Here is a 19530-nt window from a genome sequence, read left to right on the forward strand (position 1 = left end):
ACATTGACTGTATTTAAAGCAGAGGTTGATAGGTTCTTGATTAGTCAGGATGTCAAAGGTTATGGGGTGAAAAACACCAGAAATATGCTGAATTAAATGAGGAAATTTAAAGACTATGGAACATGAACAGGGTATACATTGTCCCAATAGTAATATCTACAACTGGTATTATCCCAAAGTTCCTAGACAATAGTATGAAACAATTAGGCTACACAGCAATATTTATGTAAATCCTCAAAAAGCCACAATACTAGACACCACTAGAATAGTCTGAAAGGTCCTAGCAATTGAGAATGAGTGTGCTTGGCCATGCAACTCTAGCTGAGAAAAAAATCAATAAATATCAAGAAAATGAGATGAAGAATCTTTGAGAGCAAATCCATAGGTTTTGGGAACATATGGTCAAAGGAAAAATAAATCCAGTTTCATAATGCTCTGCATTCAAAGAAAGGAAATTTAATGAAAGTTCCTTTCTGGAAAAACTATGATGTTACACTGGGCAAAAATAGAAAATTGGTTTTTTACAGGAAACTTTCTTTCCATATGCACCTCTGAGACATAAGGCTATGTGTTCAATTGCCAGTCTGACTGAAGCGTTGAGGGCCGCGTGGTAAGTAGCTCCAGTTCTTGATGAGTTATAAAATCGAGGGCCCGCTTTTTAAGCTCTGAAGTGAACACACTGACCAAAGAACACATCTGCTAATCAGGAATAGACCTATTCCTCTAGTCACATAAACAAATCTTATCTGAACATTATTTTATTTTCATTTAGAGATACAGAGCAGAACAGGCCCTTCCAAGCCAATGAGGTTAAATATAGTACTGTGCAATAGTCTTAGGCACAAACATCCAGCTTCGTGCCTAAGACTTTTACATAGTACTGTATATTATGTCTTTCCAACTACCAAATAACACTTAATACCACGGAATTAATACAAAGCAAAGTCCTCTTATTTCTTTCTCCTATCCCCTTATCCTGCCCATTACCTCTCTCTGGTGCTCCTCCTGCTTCTCTTTCTTCCATGATCTTCTACACTCTCCTATTAGATTCCCCTTCCTCCAGCCCTTTCACCAATCAACTTCCCCGCTCTTTATTTCAGGCCCTCCCCACCTCCCGGTTTCACCTATCACCAACCACCTTGTGGTTCTTCCCCTCCACCGACCTTCTTGCTTTGACTTCTCATCTTTTTTTTTCCAATGATGGGCCTTGGCCTGAAACGTCGACTGTTTATTCCTCTCCATAGATGCTGCCTGACCTGCTGAGTTCCTCCAGCATTTTTTGTGTGTTGCCTTGGATTTTCTCATGTTTGTGGTACTCTTATTTCTGTTTCTCAACCACCTTCCTGTTTTAACCAAGATAGAGTACTGTGCAAAAGTCTTAGGCACCCTAGCTATATTTAACCCGAGCCTAATCACAGAAGAACATACAATGAATAATTAACCTAGGAACAAATATACCTTTGGACTGTGGGAGGAAACTGGAGCACCCAGAGGAAACCTACAGATGCCACGCAGAGGATGCTGGGATTGAACTCTGAACACCGAGCTATGTAGCCTTGATGAACTTGGAGGCTTGATTTGCACAAATTTCTGCAACATTGCGCACATTACTACAGCAATGTTAATTCTAAAGGTCCTTTAGTACAAAGGTACTATCTACTTTTACAATTAAATTATCAAAATATGTACACTCAGTGACTATTTTATTAAGCACATCTCGTTAATGCAAATATCTAATCGGCTGATCATGTGATAGCAACTCAATGCATAAAAGCATGCAGACATGGTCGAGAAGTTCAGTCGTCGCTCAGACCAAACATCAGAATGCGGAAGATATGTGATCTAAGTGACTTTGACTGTGGAATAATTGCTGGTGTCAGACAGGGTGGTTTGAGTATCTCAGATACTGCTGATCTCTTGCAATTTTCATACAAATAAAAGCAGCTAGTGAGCAGCCGTTCTGTGGGCGAAAATGCCTTGTTAATGAGAGAGCACAGAGGAGAAGGGCAGACTGGTTCAAGCCGACAGGAAGGTGACAGTAACTCAGATATCCACGCGTTACAACAGTGGTGTGCAGACAAGCATCTCTAAACACAGGGCACGTTGAATCTTGAAGTGGATGGGCTCTAGCAGCTGGAGACGATAAACGTACACTCAGTGGCCACTTTATTAGGTACAGGAGGTACCTAATAACGTGACCACTGAGTATATATGTCACCATATACTACCTTGAGATACATTTTCTTACAGACATTTACAGGAAAATATAGACCAATAGAATTCATGAAAAAACTACATAAACAAACTGACAACCAATGGCAAAAGAGACTAACTTTGTACATTCTTTGAAAATGAGTCCGTGGTTTGTGTAATCAGTTCAGAGCTCAGGTAAGGAAAGGCCTTCAAGATATAGCCCACTCAATCACAGGAAAAGCCTCCATACCATTGAGTGCTGCCACAAAAAAAGCGGCATCCATTATCAGACCCCCACCATTCAGGCTAAGTACTCCTCTCACTGCTGTCATTGGATATGAAATACAGAAGCCTTGGGTCCCACACCACCAGCTTCAGGAACAGTTAATTCCCTTCAACTACAAGGTTCCTGAATTGGAGTGGATAACTTCACTCACTTCAACTCTGAACTGATTCCACAACCTATGGACTCACTTTCAAGGACTCTACAACTCATGTTCTCAGTATTATTTACCTACTTAGTTAATAATTTTATTGTATTTGCATAATTTGTTTTAATTTGCACATTGGTTGTCAGTATTGATTTACAGGACTGTGCAAAAGTCTCAGGCACATATATATAGTTAGTATGCCTAAGACATTTACAGAGTACTGTATTTGTCAACGTGGAACGGAGAGCGAGTTTGTAAATCTGGCTGTTGCAAAGGATGTTGGGAATGGCAAGGGTGGTGCGCTGCGGGAGAGGTGTGGGACAGGTGGCAGAGAAAGCGTGCAAGGGGCGGGGGTTGGTAAGGGTGCAGACACACCAAGCCCTGAGACACCAGGCTAGGTTATGTGAGTCTAAACAATGGGTTTATTGATCATTACAGAGTGAGTGAGTGTGTGTGTGTGTGTGTGTGTGTGTGTGTGTGTGTGTGTGTGTGTGTGTGTGTGTGTGTGTGTGTGTGTGTGTGTGTGTGTGTGTGTGTGTGTGTGTGTGTGTGTGTGTGTGTGTGTGTAATAGATATATATATATATATATATGCCTAAGACTTTTGCACAATACTGAAGAATATAGTTTTTCATAAATTCAATTGTATTTCTTTATATTCTGGAAATGCCTGCAAGAAACTGAATCTCAAGAGTTGTATACGACAAAAATATGTATGCTAATAATAGGTTTACCTAGAACTTTGAGAGAAATTCTAAGCAAATAGAAGTGAGTAGAGCGCCACAATAACGTAGCGGTTAGCACAACGCCATTACTGCTTGGGGCATCAGAGCTCAATTCCGGCAGTATGAATTCAATCATATTATGATGACTGCTTCCTAATGGTTCCTTTATGTTAAGCACCTTAATAAAATCTGGATTATTACACAACACCCAATCTAAGATGGCCTTCCCCTGAGTAGGCTTTAGCACAAGCTGTTCTAAAAAGCCATCTCGCAGGCATTCATCAAATTCCCTCTCTTGCAATTCGATACCAACCTGAATTTCCCAATCCCCTTGCTTATTGAAGTCCCCCATTACAAATGTGTCATTACCCTTATTTCATGCTTTTTCCAGCTCCCTTTGCAATCACAACCCCACATCTTGGCTACTAGTTGGAGGCCTATATATAATTCCCATAATGCATTTTTTCACTCTTGCAGTTTCTTAACTTCACCCACAAAGATTCGACATTCTCTGACCTAACGTCACCTCTTTCTAAAGATGTAACTCCATCGATTACCAACAGAACCCTTCTTTCAGCCACGACTCAGTGATGTTTACAACGTCATATCAACCAATTTCTAATTGCGCCATGAATTTGTAGATCTTATTCTGAATACTACGTGCGTTTAAATACAGTACCTTCACTCCTGCATTCTTTGCCCTTTTGAGTTTTGCCTCTGTGGTACAATTTACCTCTTTGTTCTGTCTGTGTTTGTACCCAGTCATTGCTTGTCCTTCTTTAAGCTCATGTTATAATAACATGGTTGTTATGATGGGAGAGTGTATTTTCCCCAATATTGATTGGCATCTCCCTGCAGCAAAGGGTTTAGATGGAGTGGAAGGTTTCCTGACACAATATGTAGATAAGTCTACAAGAGGAGAGGCTGTACTTGATCTGGTATTGGGAAATGAACCTGGTCAGGTGTCAGGTCTCTCAGTGGGAGAGCATTTTGGAGACAGTGATCATAATTCTATCTCCTTTACCATAGCATTGGAGAGGGATAGGAGCAGACAAATTAGGAAAACGTTTAATTGGAGTAAGGCGAAATATGAAGCTAAAAGGCAGGAACTTGGAAGCATAAATTGGCAGCAGATGTTCTCGGGGAAATGTACAGCAGAAATGTAGCAAATGTTCAGGGAATATTTTCGTGGCGTTCTGCATAGGTACATTCCAATGAGACAGGGCAAGGACGGTAAGGTACAGGAACTGTCGTGTACAAAGGCTGTTGAAAATCTAGTCAAGAAGAAAAGCTTATGACAGGTTCAAAAAACTAGGTAATGATAAAGATCTAGAAAATTATAAGGCTAGCAGGAAGGAGCTTAAGAATGAAACTATGAGAGCCAGGAGGAGCCATGAGAAGGCCTTGGCGAGCAGGATTAAGGAAAACCCCAAGGCACTCTACAAGTATGTGAAGAGCAAGAGGATAAGACGTAAGAGAATAGACCCAATCAAGTGTGACAGTGGAAAAGTGTGTATGGAACCGGAGGAGATAGCGGAGGTACTTACTTTGCTTCAGTATTGACTACAGAAAAGAACCCTGGTGATTATAGGGATGACTTATAGCGGACTGAAAAGCTTGTGCATATAGACATTAAGAAAGGGGATGTGCTGGAGCCTTTGGAAAGCATCAAGTTAGATAAGTCACAGGGACCAGAGTCTGGTTGAATTTTTTGAGGTGGGACTAAACACATTGATGAAGTTAGAGAAGTAGATGCAGTGGATATGGATTTCAGCAAGGCATCTGATAAGGTATCCCATGCAAGGCTTATTGAGAAATTAAGGAGGCATGGGATCCAAAGGGACATTGCTTTGTGGATCCAGAATTGGTTTGCCCACAGAAGGCAAAGAGTGGCTGTAGACGGGTCATATTCTGCATAGAGGTCAGTGACCAGTGGTGTGCCTCAGGGATCTGTTCTGGGACCCTTACTCTTCATGATTTTTGTAAATGACCTGGATGAGGAAGTGGAGGGATGGGTTAGTAAGTTTGCTGATAACACAAAGATTGGAGGTGTTGTGGATAGTGTGGAGGGCTGTCAGAGGTTACAGCAGGACATAGATAGGATGCAAAACTGGGCTGAGAAGTGGCAGATGGAATTCAACTCAGATAAATGTGAAGTGGTTCATTTTGGTATGTCAAATATGATGGCAGAATATAGTATTAATGGTAAGACTCTTGGCAGTGTGGAGGATCAGAGGGATCTTGGGGTCCGACTCCATAGGACACTCAAAGCAGCTGTGCAGGTTGACTCTGTGGTTAAGAAGGCATACAGTGTATTGGCCTTCATCAACCGTGGGATTGAGTTTAAGAGCCGAGAGGTAATGTTAAAACTGTATAGGACCCGGGTCAGATCCCACTTGGAGTACTGCGCTCAGTTCTGGTCACCTCACTACAGGAAGGATGTGGAAACTATACAAAAGATGCAGAGATTTACAAGGATGTTGCCTGGATTGGGCAGCATGCCTTATGAGAATAGGTTGAGTGAACTCGGCCTTTTCTCCTTGGAGCGACGGAGGATAAGAGATGACCTGATAGAGGTGTATAAGATAATGAGAGGCATTGATCGTGTGGATAGTCAGAGGCTTTTTCCCAGGGCTGAAATGGCTAACACGGGAGGGCACAGTTTTAAGGTGCTTGGAAGTAGGTACAGAGGAGATGTCTGGGTTAAGGTTTTTACACAGAGAGTGGCGAGTGCGTGGAATGGGCTGCCGGTGGTGGAAGCGGATATGATAGGGTCTTCTAAGAGATTCCTGGATAGGTACATGAAGCTTAGAAAAATAGAGGGCTATGGCTAACCCTAGGTAATTTCTAAAGTAAATACATGTTCGGCACAACATTGTGGGCTGAAGGGTCTGTATTGTGCTGTAGGTTTTCTATGTCTCTATGTTTCTATATTACACTCATCATCTATTTGTAAACCTGCTGGCTCATCCTCAGCTCCATCATCCTGGTTTCCATTTCCCTTCCATATTAGTTAAACCACTCCCAACAGCTCTAGTAACCCCATCTGCAAGAATTGGTTCACCTCGGACTCAAGTGCAACCTGTCCCTCTTGTACAGGTCACACCTGCCCCAGAAGAGGTCCACAATCCCTGTCTCCTGCACCAATTCTTCAGCCACGCATTTATCTGCCACCTAATTCTACTCTTATCCTCACTGTCACGTGGCAAAGGCAGTAATCCCAAGATTACTACCCTTGAGACCCTGCTTTTTAGTTTCCTTCCTAACTCCCTGTATTCTGTTTTCAGGACCTTCTCCTTCTTTCTACCTATGTCGTTGGTTCCAATATGTACCATGACTTCTGGCTGCTCATCCTCCCCTTGTAGGGTAGGCTTTGTGCTGAGGTTATGAAAGGCATCACAGGCACAGTCTGGCTTGTCTGACTGAGCAGGAAGCTGTTTCTCCATCTGTGCTCAGCAAAGTCTGATTACATGCACCAAGTGGCCAATGAATGTGTCTCCAGAACAGTTTAAGAACTTCATAGTCACACAAAGCATGCAAGCATTTTGTGATATTTGAGAGATGTGATAAAATGCCATGTCACTGCAAGGATTTCTGACAAGGTGTCATATTTTTTCAAAAATGAATTTGGCTTCACTCTTACCTACTTAACTGCTGACAGAAATGGCTGAGTCTGTTGGGGAATCATTATAAGAATGATCTATTGTGTATAAAATAATGTGCTCTACAATAAAGCACACTTGGTAATCATTTGCATTTTATGAATAAAAGATTAACACATAGTACATAGAACATTACAGCACAGTACAGGTCCTTTGACCCACCATGTTGTGCCAACCTTTTAACTACTCAAGATGAATCTAATCCTTCCCTCCCTCATAGCCCTCCATTTTTCTATCATCCATGTGCCTATCTTAAATCTCCCTAATTTATCTGCCTCTACCACCACCCATGGCAGCATGTTCCACACATCCTCCACTTTGTGTGTAAAACACTTATCTATGTCATTCCCCTTATACTCTCCTCCAATCACCTTAAAATTATGCCCCCTCTTATTAGCCATTTCTGCCCTTGAAAAAAGTCTCTGGCTAACTTTTGAACTATGCCTCTTATCATCTTGTACACCTCTATTAAGTCACCTCTCATTCCCTTTTGGCCCAAAGGAAAAAGCCCTAGTGCAGAAGGATGAGAGGCGACTTGATAGAGGTGTACAAAATGATATGAGGCATAGACAGAGTAGCCAACCAGAGACTTTATCCCAGGGTAGAAATAGGTAAAATATAGGGACATAATTTTAAGATGATTGGAGGAAATTATGTTGGGATTGTTTTACATAGAGAATAGTGATTATGTGGAATGTGTTGCCTTGGGCAGAGGTCAAAGTAGATATATTAGGAGGATTTAAGAGACTCTTAGGCACATGGATGAAAGGAAAATGAAGGGCTATGTGGGAGGGAAGTGATAGATTGACCTTGGAGTAGGTTAATAGGTTGGCACAACATCTTAGGCCAAAAAGCCCATGCTGTATTGTGATGTTCTACACTCAGTAGTCACTTTATTAAAAACACCTGTACATTTGCTCATTAACGCAAATATCTAAGCAACCAATCACGTGACAGCAACTCAAAGCATAAAAGCATGCAGACATGATCAAAAGGTTCTGCTGTTGTTCACACTAAACATCAGAATGGGGAAGAAATATGATCAAGGAGTCTTTGACCATGGAATGACTGTTAGTGCAGACGGGGTGGTTTGAGTATCTTAGGAACTGATGATCTCCTGGGATTTTCACACACATCAATCTCTTGAGTTTGCAGAGAATGGTGAGAAAAACAAAACAAAAAAAAATCCAATGAGTGGCAGTTCTATGGACGAATATACTTTGTTAATGAGAGAGGCCAGAGGAGAATGGCCAGATTGGTTGAAGCTGACAGGAAGGCGACAGTAACTTAAATAACCACGTGTAACAACAGTGGTGTGCAGAAGGGTGTCTCCGAGTGCACAACATATCTAACCTTTAAGTGGAAGGTTACAGCAGCAGAAGACCATGAACATATATTCAGTGGCCACTTTATTAGGTACCACTTGCACCTAATAAAGATGCCACTGAGTATATGTTGTATGTTCACACACACAGTGAGATCTGAAATTTAAGTTGTAGTGTCTAACTAAGTATGTGAAAGGAAAAAATTTGGGAGAGATTGTGAGTTTGGAACTAGACTAGATGTCCCTGGAACAGGTCTGGAGTCAACAGGCTGAATGGCCTCATTCACTGCTGCAACCATTTTGTGATGCTGGTGGTTCTTGGAAAGTGACGTTACAATAGATAGGTAAAGATATACAAAACACATGAGATTCTGCAGATACTGGAAATCCACAGCCAGTCTCTTTCGGAGGATCAGAGGTGGAAAGGATTAGCAACTTTAAATTCCTTGGTATGATCATTTCTGAGGCCCAGCATGTAAGTGTAATTACGAATAAAGCACAGCAGCACCTCTTAAGAGTTTGTGAAGATTTGGCATGACATCTAAAACTTTGACAAACTTCTATAGATGTGTGGTGGAGAGTATACTGACTGGCTGCATCGGGGCCTGTTATGGAGACACCAATGCCCTTGAATGGAAAATCCTGCAAAATGTAGTGGATACAGTCCATCATGGGTAAAACCCTCCCCACCACTGAGCAAATCTACACTGAGTGATGCTGCAGGAAAGCAGCATCCATCATCAGGAACTCCCACCACCCAGGTCATGCTCTCAGCTCGTTGCTGCCATCATGAAAAAGGTACAGGGGCCTCAGGACCCAGACCACCAGGTTCAGGAACAGTTATTACCCCTCAATCATCAGGCTCTTGAATCAAAGGGGTAACTTAACCCATCACTGAAATGTTCCCACAAACTATTGACTCAATTTCAAGGACTCTTCATCTCATGTTCTTGATATTTATTGCTTATTTATTTATTATTATTCCTTTCTTTTTGTTTCTGCACAGTTTGTTATCTTTTGCACACTGGTTGAACACCCAGTTGGTGCAGTCTTTCATTGATTCTATTATGGTTATTATTCTAGTATGGATTTATTGAGTATGCCTGCAAGAAAGTGAATCTCAGGTTTGTATATGGTAACATATATGTACTTTGATAATAAATTTACTTTTAACTTTGAGTGTAACACAAAGAAAATGCTATAGGAACTCAGCAGGCAGTATCTATGGAGAGGAATAAACAGTCACTGTTTCAAACAACACTCTTCATTAGGGCTCATCAACATTTTAACCTACTCCAGGATCAATCTAACCTTTCCCTGCTATATAGCCCTCTATTTTTCTACCCTGATGAAGGGCTTTGGCCCAACTATCAAGATTATGAAGGAAAACCGACAAAAGGCGTTGCAGGAAACTGTTCTCAATGGTAATGAGTTCAAGATAGAAGGAAGAGATGTTAGCTGTACATCTTCACACCAAAAACTTAACTCAGTTTAATATGTCATCAGCCACTGAAAGAAGTTTATTTAAAAGGCAATTATTTTCATTTTGGAGAGAGAAGGAATTGAGGGAAAGAGGGGGAGCTTGTTAAGGTACAAGGTTGCTGGCATTTTGACTGATTTTACAATTTTTTTTGTTCTTTTCCCCATGCCATTTTAAAATAATGCTAAACTGATTCAGAATCCGAATCAAATTAAAGATCAGTGGCATATGTGTTGAAATTTATTGATTCCAATTATGTCCATAAGTCATAGGAGCAGAATTAGGCCATTTGGACCATTGAGTTTGCTCCATCAGGGCTGATTCTATTTATTTATTGAAATACAGTGTGAAATAAGCTCTTCCAACTCAATGAACTGTGCTGCCCAGCAATCCCCTGATTTAGCACAGGCCTAATCACAGGACAACTTACAATGACCAAATAATCTACCAACCAGTATGTCCAGCCTGTGGGTGGAAACCAGAACACTTCCTCAGGAGTCTGCACAGGTTCCGCATGTTATCAAAAATCTTGGCAAGCTTCCATAGATGTGTGGTGGAAAGTGTGCTGACTGGCTGCATTAGAGACTGGTATGGAGACACCTATGCCTTTGAGTGAAAAATCCTACAAAAGATTGTGGATTCGGCCCAGTACATCATGGGTAAAACCCTCCCAACCATTGAGCACATCTACATGAAACACTGCCACAGAAAAGCAACATCCATCATCAAAGATCCTCACCACCCAGGCCATGCTCTTTTCTTGCTGCTGCATTAGGCAGAAGCTACAGGAGCCTCAGAACTCATCACCAAGTTCATGAACAGTTACCACCCTTCAACTATCAGGCTCTTGATCAAAAGGGGATAGCTACACTCACTTAAGGACTCTGTTATATTGTTATTTTATGCTTGTTATTTATTACTATTTACTTATATCTGCATTTGCACAGCTTGTTGTCCATTGATCTTGCTTACAGTTACTGTTCTATAGATTTGATAAGTATGTCTGCAGAAAAAGAATCTCAGGGTTGTATGTGGTGACAACCTGTGGACTCTGATAATAAATTTTACTTTGAACTTTATACCCAGAGGAAACACACAGTTATGGGGAGAACGTATAAACTCCTTACAGACGGTATCCCTCTCCACCCTATTCACCTGCATTCTGCCCTGTAAATTATGATGCATTTACTAATCAAGATCCTATCAAACTCTGATTTAAATATACCTAATCATAAACAAGAAAAAATCTGCAGATGCTGGAAATCCAAGCAACAGATACAAAATGCTGGAGGAACTTAGCAGGCCAGGCAGCATCAATGGAAAAGAGTAGAGTCAATGTTTTGGGTCGAGACCCTTCAGCAGGACTGAACCTGCCCCTATACCTCCACCTTCCCTACCATTCAGGGGTCCAAACAGTCCTTCCAGGTGAGGCGACACTTCACCTGTGAGTCTGTTGGAGTCATCTATTGTATTTGGTGCTCCTGGTGTGGCCACTTGTATATCGGTGAGACCTGACATAGATCGGGGACCGCTTCACCGAACACCTATGCTTCATCTGCCAGAAGAAGCGGATCTCCCAGTGGCCACACATTTTAATTCCACTTCCCATTCCTTTTCCGACATGTCTATCCATGGCCTCCTCTACTGTTGCAATGAGGCCACACTCAGGTTGGAGGAACAACACCTTACATTCCATCTGGGCAGCCTCCAACCTGATGGCATGAACATCAATTTCTCCAACTCCTGGTAATGCGAGCCCCCCTTCTCCTTCACCATTCCTCATCCCCCTTTCCCTCTCTCACCTCATCTCCATACCTGCCCATTGCTCCTCCTCCTTTTTCTTTCTTCCACGGTCTTCCATCCTCTCCTATTAGATTCCCCCTTCTCTAGCCCTGTATCTCTTTCACCAATCAACTTCCCAGCTCTTTACTTCACCCCTCCCCCACCTCCCAGTTTCACCTTTCACCTGGTGTTTCTTCTTCCCCTCCCCCACCTTCTAACTCTGACTCCTCATCTTTTTTTCTCCAGTCCTGATGAAGGGTCTTGACCCGAAACATCGACTGTGCTCTTTTCCACAGATGCTGTCTGGCCTGCTGAGTTCCTCCAGCATTTTGTGTGTGTTGTTTAAATATACCCATTGACTTGGCCTCCACAGGCATCTGTTGTGTTAAGAGCTCATCCATTTTTGACAAGTCATAATGCAGGGATTAGATACGTACCATCGCACCATTAGCCCTTGTTCCATGAAGCTTTTCAGGTTAGGCAGTGTCTGTCGGAGATCTGGTGTGGACATGCCATGCTGGTATCTTAGCTGTAAATACAAAATAAGTTTATTGTCTCCTGACAGCTATAGTTTTCAAACACTGCACATATTAGCATCCCGATATTAGTGTCCTTTGTATAGTTTTTTAAATAAACTCTATTGTATTTTTTATTTCCATAAATGCTTGCAAGAAAACGAATCGCAAGGTAGTATATGGTAACTTACCTACTTTGATACTAAACTTACCAAGCTACTTTGAGGATCCTTGTGGCTTTTACAGGATCTATACAGTATTGCTGCCACAAAAAAACCATATTTCATGTGCATGATACTAAATCTGATTCCGATATGGGTCTCTTTTGTGGACTGAAAGTAGGAAGGGGGCAGGGAAAGGTGAATCATGGATGAGAAAAAGGGAATGGAGACGGGAGTAAGTGGGAAGCACCAGAGAGAGGTTCTGTAATGATCAATAAACCAATTGTTTGGAATCAAATGACCTTGCCTGGCGGCTGAGGGCTGGGTGTATCTGTACCCATGCCACCCGCGCACCTGGTACTTCTCCTCTGCCCTCCTGTGGCATTACACCCTCACCATTCCCCACATCCTTTGCTCCCACTGGATTTACACACTCACTCCCTGATCCACATTGACAAATACAGTACTGTACGTTAGAAATATTACACCTGAAATCTCAAACTTTTCTGTGGAACATTCTGACATGTCAGTCCGTTGCCAACCACAGATGGTGAGCCCCATTAGCCCAAAGTGACTGGTTTTAAGGTGCTAGTAAGATGCCATTGTCCCTTCTCCTGTCAGTAGAAATGGTTCTGCTGGGCTTAGTAGCTTAGCTACATGTGAATGCCAGGAGCTGGACTTGGTTGCCAGAGGCTATTAAATGGGAGCATTTAATAGGTAGTGGGAGCTTATCCCTACTACCTCCCCTGGCTATAGCAGCCTTATACTTTAACCATAACCTTATACTCTGCCGAATAAAAACCAGCTACTGTATTTATCTATAAGCTGATCAATCACATTGTAAAGTCATTCACTGGATGTTGAGATAAACTTGTCTGGACGGTTTTAAAGATGGAGATTAAAAACTTGTTGATTCACTTACAATGGTTCTTAGACTGGTCATAGAGTTGTAGAGACTTGCAGCCATAAAAGGCCCTTCACTCCATCTAGTTCAAGCTGAAATATAATTATGTCAAGTCATATCTACCTGTAGCTGGGCAATACTACTCCCGTCCATGTACTTATCCAAACCTCTCTTAAATGTTGTAATCAAATCTGCTTCCACCACTTCTGTTGGCAGCTTGTTTCACACACACACCAACCACGGACTGAAGAAGTTCCTCTTAAATATTTCACCTTTCACCTTTAACATATGACATCTAGTTCTAGCCCCACCCAGCCTCAGTAGAAAAAGCCTGCTTACATCTACCCTATCTATACCGCTCCTTATTTTGTACATTTCCATGAAATCTCCCCTCAGTCTCCCACGCTCCACTCTACACTGGTATTTCACTTTCTCCTCACCTTCCATTAAAGGCATATCTTAATTGGCAATTACAAAGGCCAGAATTATAACTTTGATCCCATCTTTCCACACTGAAGAGATTGCCTCCATCTTGGAGACCAAGTCATTGGGTATATTTAAAGCAGGGATTCTTGATTAGTCAGGGCGTTAAAGCTCACGGGGAGAAAGCAGGTGATTGGGGTTGAGAGGGATAATAAATCAGCCATGATGGAATGGCAGAGCAGACTCGATAGGTCGAATGACCTAATTCTGCTCCAATGTCTCATGGTCTTAGTTTTCCACATTCACCACTGGCGTGGAACCAAGTTACAGGTGCTCCCAGTACAGTCCTTTGCATATGCCGACCTTCCACTATTACAGTTCTTAATGTACTAACGCATAGTTTATAACTTCCCAAACTACTCCAACAAGAAAAATTGCCTCTTCTAATAACTTCTCTCTCCTTGTAATGTGGTTTAGTTATGACTCCCAGAGGCAATATTATTGAGCAGCTATTGTATTGGAGTTATCTTCAACTAGAATAACTCCACTTTTTGGCAAGAAAGTAAAGGGGATGCTTTCAGAACGAGGTCTTCAAGATATCCGTTAAGTAATAAAAAAATCAAACATGTGTTACACTGTTCCCTAAATTTCAGAGCCTGGTTAGTTAGAACAGCCAAACATCTGCAGCTAGGCTACATAATTATAAACATAAGCTGCAGCGACGTTAGAAAATCCATCTCAGTAGGGTGGCTTTAGATTGGATTCAATGTTAGAGCAGACAGAATTGGTACCAAGCTTGGAGGGAGCAGGTAGGGTAATAATGAAGTCTGGCTTTGAACAGGGTTTCAATTGCTCAATTCACTCGCATCAATGTTCAAGCAATGATGGTACAAGGCTCCAAACCAGGATACAGTTAAAAGCTGTATAGATATACCAGTGGGAGTAAGTTTAAGGTGACTGGAGAGAAGTATGGGGCTTGGGGGGAGATGTACAGCTTTCCCTTGCCTCTTGTATGCGTCATGAAATTTGTTGCGTTGTGGCAGCAGTATGGTGTAAGACAAAAAAATACTGTAAGTTACAAGAAATACAGACTACAAAGGATGAATAATCCACTGACCATTCAGAAATCTACCAAGCTAGTCCCAATTTCTTGCATTTGACCCAATTCCCTCGAAAAACTCCTTTTGCATATTCATGGTAGTGTAGTGGTTAGTACAATGCTTTACAGTACAGGTGACCTGGGTTCAATTCCCACTGCTGCCTGTAAGGAGTTTTTACATTCTCCCAGTGACCACGTGGGTTTCCTCCGGATGCTCTGATTTCCTCCCACAGTTCAAAGACGTACTGGTTTGTAGGCTAATTGGTCATTGTAAATTATCCTGTGATTAGGCTAGCATTAAACTGGAGGATTGCTGAGCAGCTTGGCTCGAAGGTCCGGAAAGGCCTACGCTGCGTTGTATCTCAATAAATAAGCAAAAAAAAAAAAGTTCTAGTATATAATCAATGAAAACTACCATAATTTCCTAAACAAGTGAAAAAATCAGCAATTAACAAGAAAAATGTACAGAAACCTAATACAAGAGGGCAAAATTTTACAGTGTTTGGAGAAAAGTATGGAAAAGTTTGGAAGTCAGCAGTGTTTTTTTTTACACATAGAGTGAGTGGTGGGTCCATGAAACGCTTTGCCAAGGGTGATGGTAGAGACAGATACATTAGGGCATTTAAGGGACTCTTAAATAGGCACATGGATGAAAGAAAAATGACGGGCTAAATAGGAAGGAAGAGTTAGGTTGACGTTAAGAGTAGGTTAAAAGGTCAGCACAACATCATGGGTGAAAGGACCGGTACTGTGTAGTACTATTCTATGTTTTACACTCCACAAATCAAACAACTACTTTTCAGTCAGAAGTCACAAATCCTGCCCCTGGTGCCCAAAATGGTATTCACTGTACCAGTTACAAACATGACCTCATGTCCCTTTGAGTCATGGAGATATACAGCATAGAAATAGGCCATTCAGCCCAACTCATCCATGCCAACCAAGATGCCCATCTAAGCTTGTCCCATTTGTCTCTGCTTGGCCCATCTTCCTTCAAGTTAGAGTCTAAACCTTTCCAATCCGTCTATTTTAGCAATGTTGTTATTTTATTGTACCTGCGTTAACCTCTTCCTATAGCAGCTCATTCTGTATATGCATTACTCTCTGTGTGAAGTTGAACCTTGCTGCTCCTTCCCCACTCACCTTATGGATAAGAAGGCATATGACTTGTTGACCATCATTACTTGGGGTACTGAGTTCAAGTCATAAGGTAACGTTGCAGCCCTATAAAACCCTGGTTAGACCACACTTGCATTGTGTTCAGTTCTACTTGCTTTATTATGGGAAGGATGTGGAAGCTTTAACGAGGGTGCAGAGGAGATTTACCAGGATGCTGTCTGGATTAGAGAGCATGCCTTATGACAATAGATTGAGCAAGGTCAGACATTTCTCTCTAGAGCGAAGGAGGATGAGAAGTGAGTGACTGACAAAGGTGTATAAGATGATATGAGGCATAGATTAAAAAATAAAAATAAAATTAGCCAGCTCTAGCATGGGTATGAGTCTCTGTAGTGTTCAAGACATCTTCAAGGAGTGGTACTCTAGGAAGGCAGTGTTCATTTTTAAGGAGCCCCATCACCCAGGACATCCCCTCTTTACTTTGTTACTATCAGGAATGAGGCACACACTCAGCGATCATGAACAGCTTCTTCCCCTCTGCCATCCGATTCTAAATGGACATTGAACTTATGAAAACTATCTCACAACTTTTTTTGTACTTCTGACCACAGATTTTTTTTGCACTACTTATTTTAACTTAACTATTTAACTCTGTGTGTGTGTGTGTGTGTATATGTGTTTAACCTTCAGTTTTTTTCTCCATATTTATTGATCATGTATATCATTGTACTGCTGCCATAAAGTTAAACTACTTCATGACTTATGCCAGTGATATTACACCTGACTCTGATTGTGATAGAGTGGTTAGCCAGTACCTTTTTCCTTGGGTGGAAATGGATAATACGAAAGGGTATAGTTTTAAGGTGACTGGAGGAAAGTATAGGTTGAACGTCAGAGGCAGGTTGTTTTTTACACAGAGACTGGTTGGTGTGTGGAACGCTTTGCTAGGGTGGTAGAGGCAGATACATTACGGACATTTAAGAAACTTTTAGATAGGCATACAACAATGGAGAGTTTTGTAGGAGGGAAAGTTGGATTGATCTTAGAGTAGGTTAAAGGGTCAGCACAACATCGTGGGCCTATTGTGTGATGTAATGTTCTATGTTCTATGCTTTTGCACCTATACCCTTTTCACGACGCGGCCAAGGCAAGATAATTATCTGGTATAACACTCTTCTGCATATTTTACCCAATAAAATTCTGTCAATTTCTGGACAAATCCATGGAACATCCCAAAGCATTTCATAAGTAATGGATTGCTAATTGCTGAACACAATTCACTTCCAGCAAGGTTTCCTGTGAGTAATAACCAGACAATTTGCTCTTCAGCTGTTGAGGTGAAGAACATGTTTGGGCAAGATACTGAAAATTGCTTGCTTCCCTTCAAATTGTGCTGCACTAACGTAAACACCCCAAAGAAGGCAGATTTATCTCCATACAGGATCAGAAAAAGCCACAGAGGGTTGTAAACTCAGCCAGCTCCATCATGGGCACTAACCTCTCTAGCATCGAGGACATCTTCAAAAGGTGACATCCATCATTAAGGACCCTTAACATCCAGGACATGCTCTCTACTTATTACTACCATGAGGAAGGTGGTACAGGAGCTTGAAGACCCACACTTAAAGTTTTAGGAATAGCTTCTTCCCCTCTGACATCAAATTTCTGAACATATATTGAAGCCATGCAAATTACCTCACTATTTTTGCTTTCTTTTTTCACTACTTAATTTAATTTTTAAAATATTCTCATTGTAATTTATAGTTTTTTTAATATATTGCACCATGCTGATGTCACAAAACAAATTTCAAGACATATGTCAGTGATACTAAACCCAATTCTGATACTAATACATATCTTCAGAATTGGAGGTAAGAAATTTTGGAAGGTGGAATCGTCCGAAGGGAGCTAAATATCAAAGACCAACCAAGTGATGTGTTATATGTAGTTCTGGTGGTCACACTACAGGGAGGATATGGAAGCCTTGGAGAGGGTACAGAAGAGGTCAACAAGATGTTGCTTGGATTGATGAGTATTGGCTGTCAGGAGAGGGTGGACCAGTTTGAATTGTTTTCTCTGTAGCACTGGAGGCTGAGGAGCAACCTAGCTGAAGTATCAGGAACAAAGATGGTCTGCTTTCCCAACATGGAAATGGCAATTAAGACCATAAGACATTGTAACAGAAAAGCCCACAGAGTCTGCTCTTCTATTCCATCATAGCTGATTTATTTTCCTTCTCGACTCATTCTGCTGCTTTCTCCCCGTAACCTTTGACACAATTACTAATCAAGAACTGATAAACCTCCACCAAGGATTTAGCTCCAGAGCTGTCTGTTGCAATGAATTCCAGATATTCACCATCTTTTCACTAAAGAAATTCTTCCTCATCACTGTTCTAAAGGGACGTCATTCTATTCTAAGACTGTGTCCTCCAGTCTTAGACTCTCCCACTAATGGAAACAACCTCCCTACGGCATATGATCTTGGCCTTTCGAAATTCAACAGGTGTCAATAAGATCCGTCATCATCCTTCTCAACCATAGTGAGGTACAGGCTCTGAGCCATCAAACGGCCCTCATACACTTTCATTGCCAAGACCATCTACATAACTCTTGTTTGGACCCATCTCCAATGCCAGCACATCTCTGTATATGGGACCAAAACTGCTCACAGTGCAGTCTGACCAATGCCTTACAAAGAAACTGGATTACATCCTTGCATTTATATTAGTCTTCTCAAAATGTTAGAGGGCAAAGCTTTTAAGGTGAGAGAGGGAAGCTTAAAGGCAATTTGAAAGGCAAGCTTTTATTGAAAACAGAGTGGTAGGTACCTGGAACACACTCCCACAGGAGCAGATATGAATGCAGTGTTTAAGAAACCTTCAGGCAAGACACATAAACAGGCATGGAACAGAGGGTTATGGACCATATGCCAGGAAATGGATTAGTTAAAGTAATAGAATCAGAGCACAGAAAGATACCCTTTCAGCCTATCTAGTCCATGCCAAACTATTAATCTACCTAGTCTTGTCGACCTGCATCTGGACTATGGCTCTTCATATCCCCCCAACCCCATCCATGAGCCTATCCAAATTTATCTTAAATGTTGAATTCAAAACCACATCCACCACTTGTGCTGGCAGCTTGTTCTGCACTCTCACCACCCTGAGTAAAGATGTTCCCCTTAAACATTTCACCCTTCACTCATGATCTCCAGTTCCAGTCTCATCCAAACTCAATGGAAAAAGTCTGCTTGCAATAAAAACCAATAAAAACCCTATCTATACCCCTCATAAATTTGTACACTTCTACAAAATCTCCCCTCATTCCCCTACGCTCCAGGAAAAAATGTCCTAACCTATTGAAACTTTTTCTAGAACTCAGGTCTTCACGTCCCAGAACTCATAGCACCTCTCTGTGTTAACCTCCAGTCCATTTCCCTTCCCATTGGGGTGTTGCTAATACAAGATTCAAGATAGTTTAATGTCATTTCCAGTACACAAGTGTAAAAGAGAACAAAATAACTGTTACTCTGGATCTGACGGATGGGTGGAATTAGTGGGTGGAGGTGTTAATCAGCCTGATTGGGGAAACTAACTGCTTATGAGTCTGGTGGTCCTGGTATGGATGCCATGTAGCCTCCTCCCTGATGGGAGTGGGACAAACAGTTCATGAGCAGGGTGGGTGGGACCCTTCACGATGTTACTGGCCCTT

The 19530-nt window shown here is 41.6% G+C and overlaps 1 protein-coding gene across 2 annotated transcripts in view; it reads right to left on the reverse strand.

Annotated features, from left to right (window-relative positions):
- The window catches only part of uvrag (UV radiation resistance associated gene), a 444611-nt gene that overhangs the window by 28723 nt on the left and 396358 nt on the right, over positions 1 to 19530 (reverse strand). For both annotated transcript variants that reach the window (XM_073044289.1, XM_073044288.1), the window contains one exon: positions 12034 to 12125. In XM_073044289.1, the coding sequence (XP_072900390.1) occupies positions 12034 to 12125 (92 nt within the window). The remainder of the gene's footprint in view (positions 1 to 12033; positions 12126 to 19530) is intronic.

The sequence above is a fragment of the Hemitrygon akajei genome, chromosome 4 (assembly GCF_048418815.1).
Source record: "Hemitrygon akajei chromosome 4, sHemAka1.3, whole genome shotgun sequence".
NCBI lineage: Eukaryota > Metazoa > Chordata > Chondrichthyes > Myliobatiformes > Dasyatidae > Hemitrygon > Hemitrygon akajei.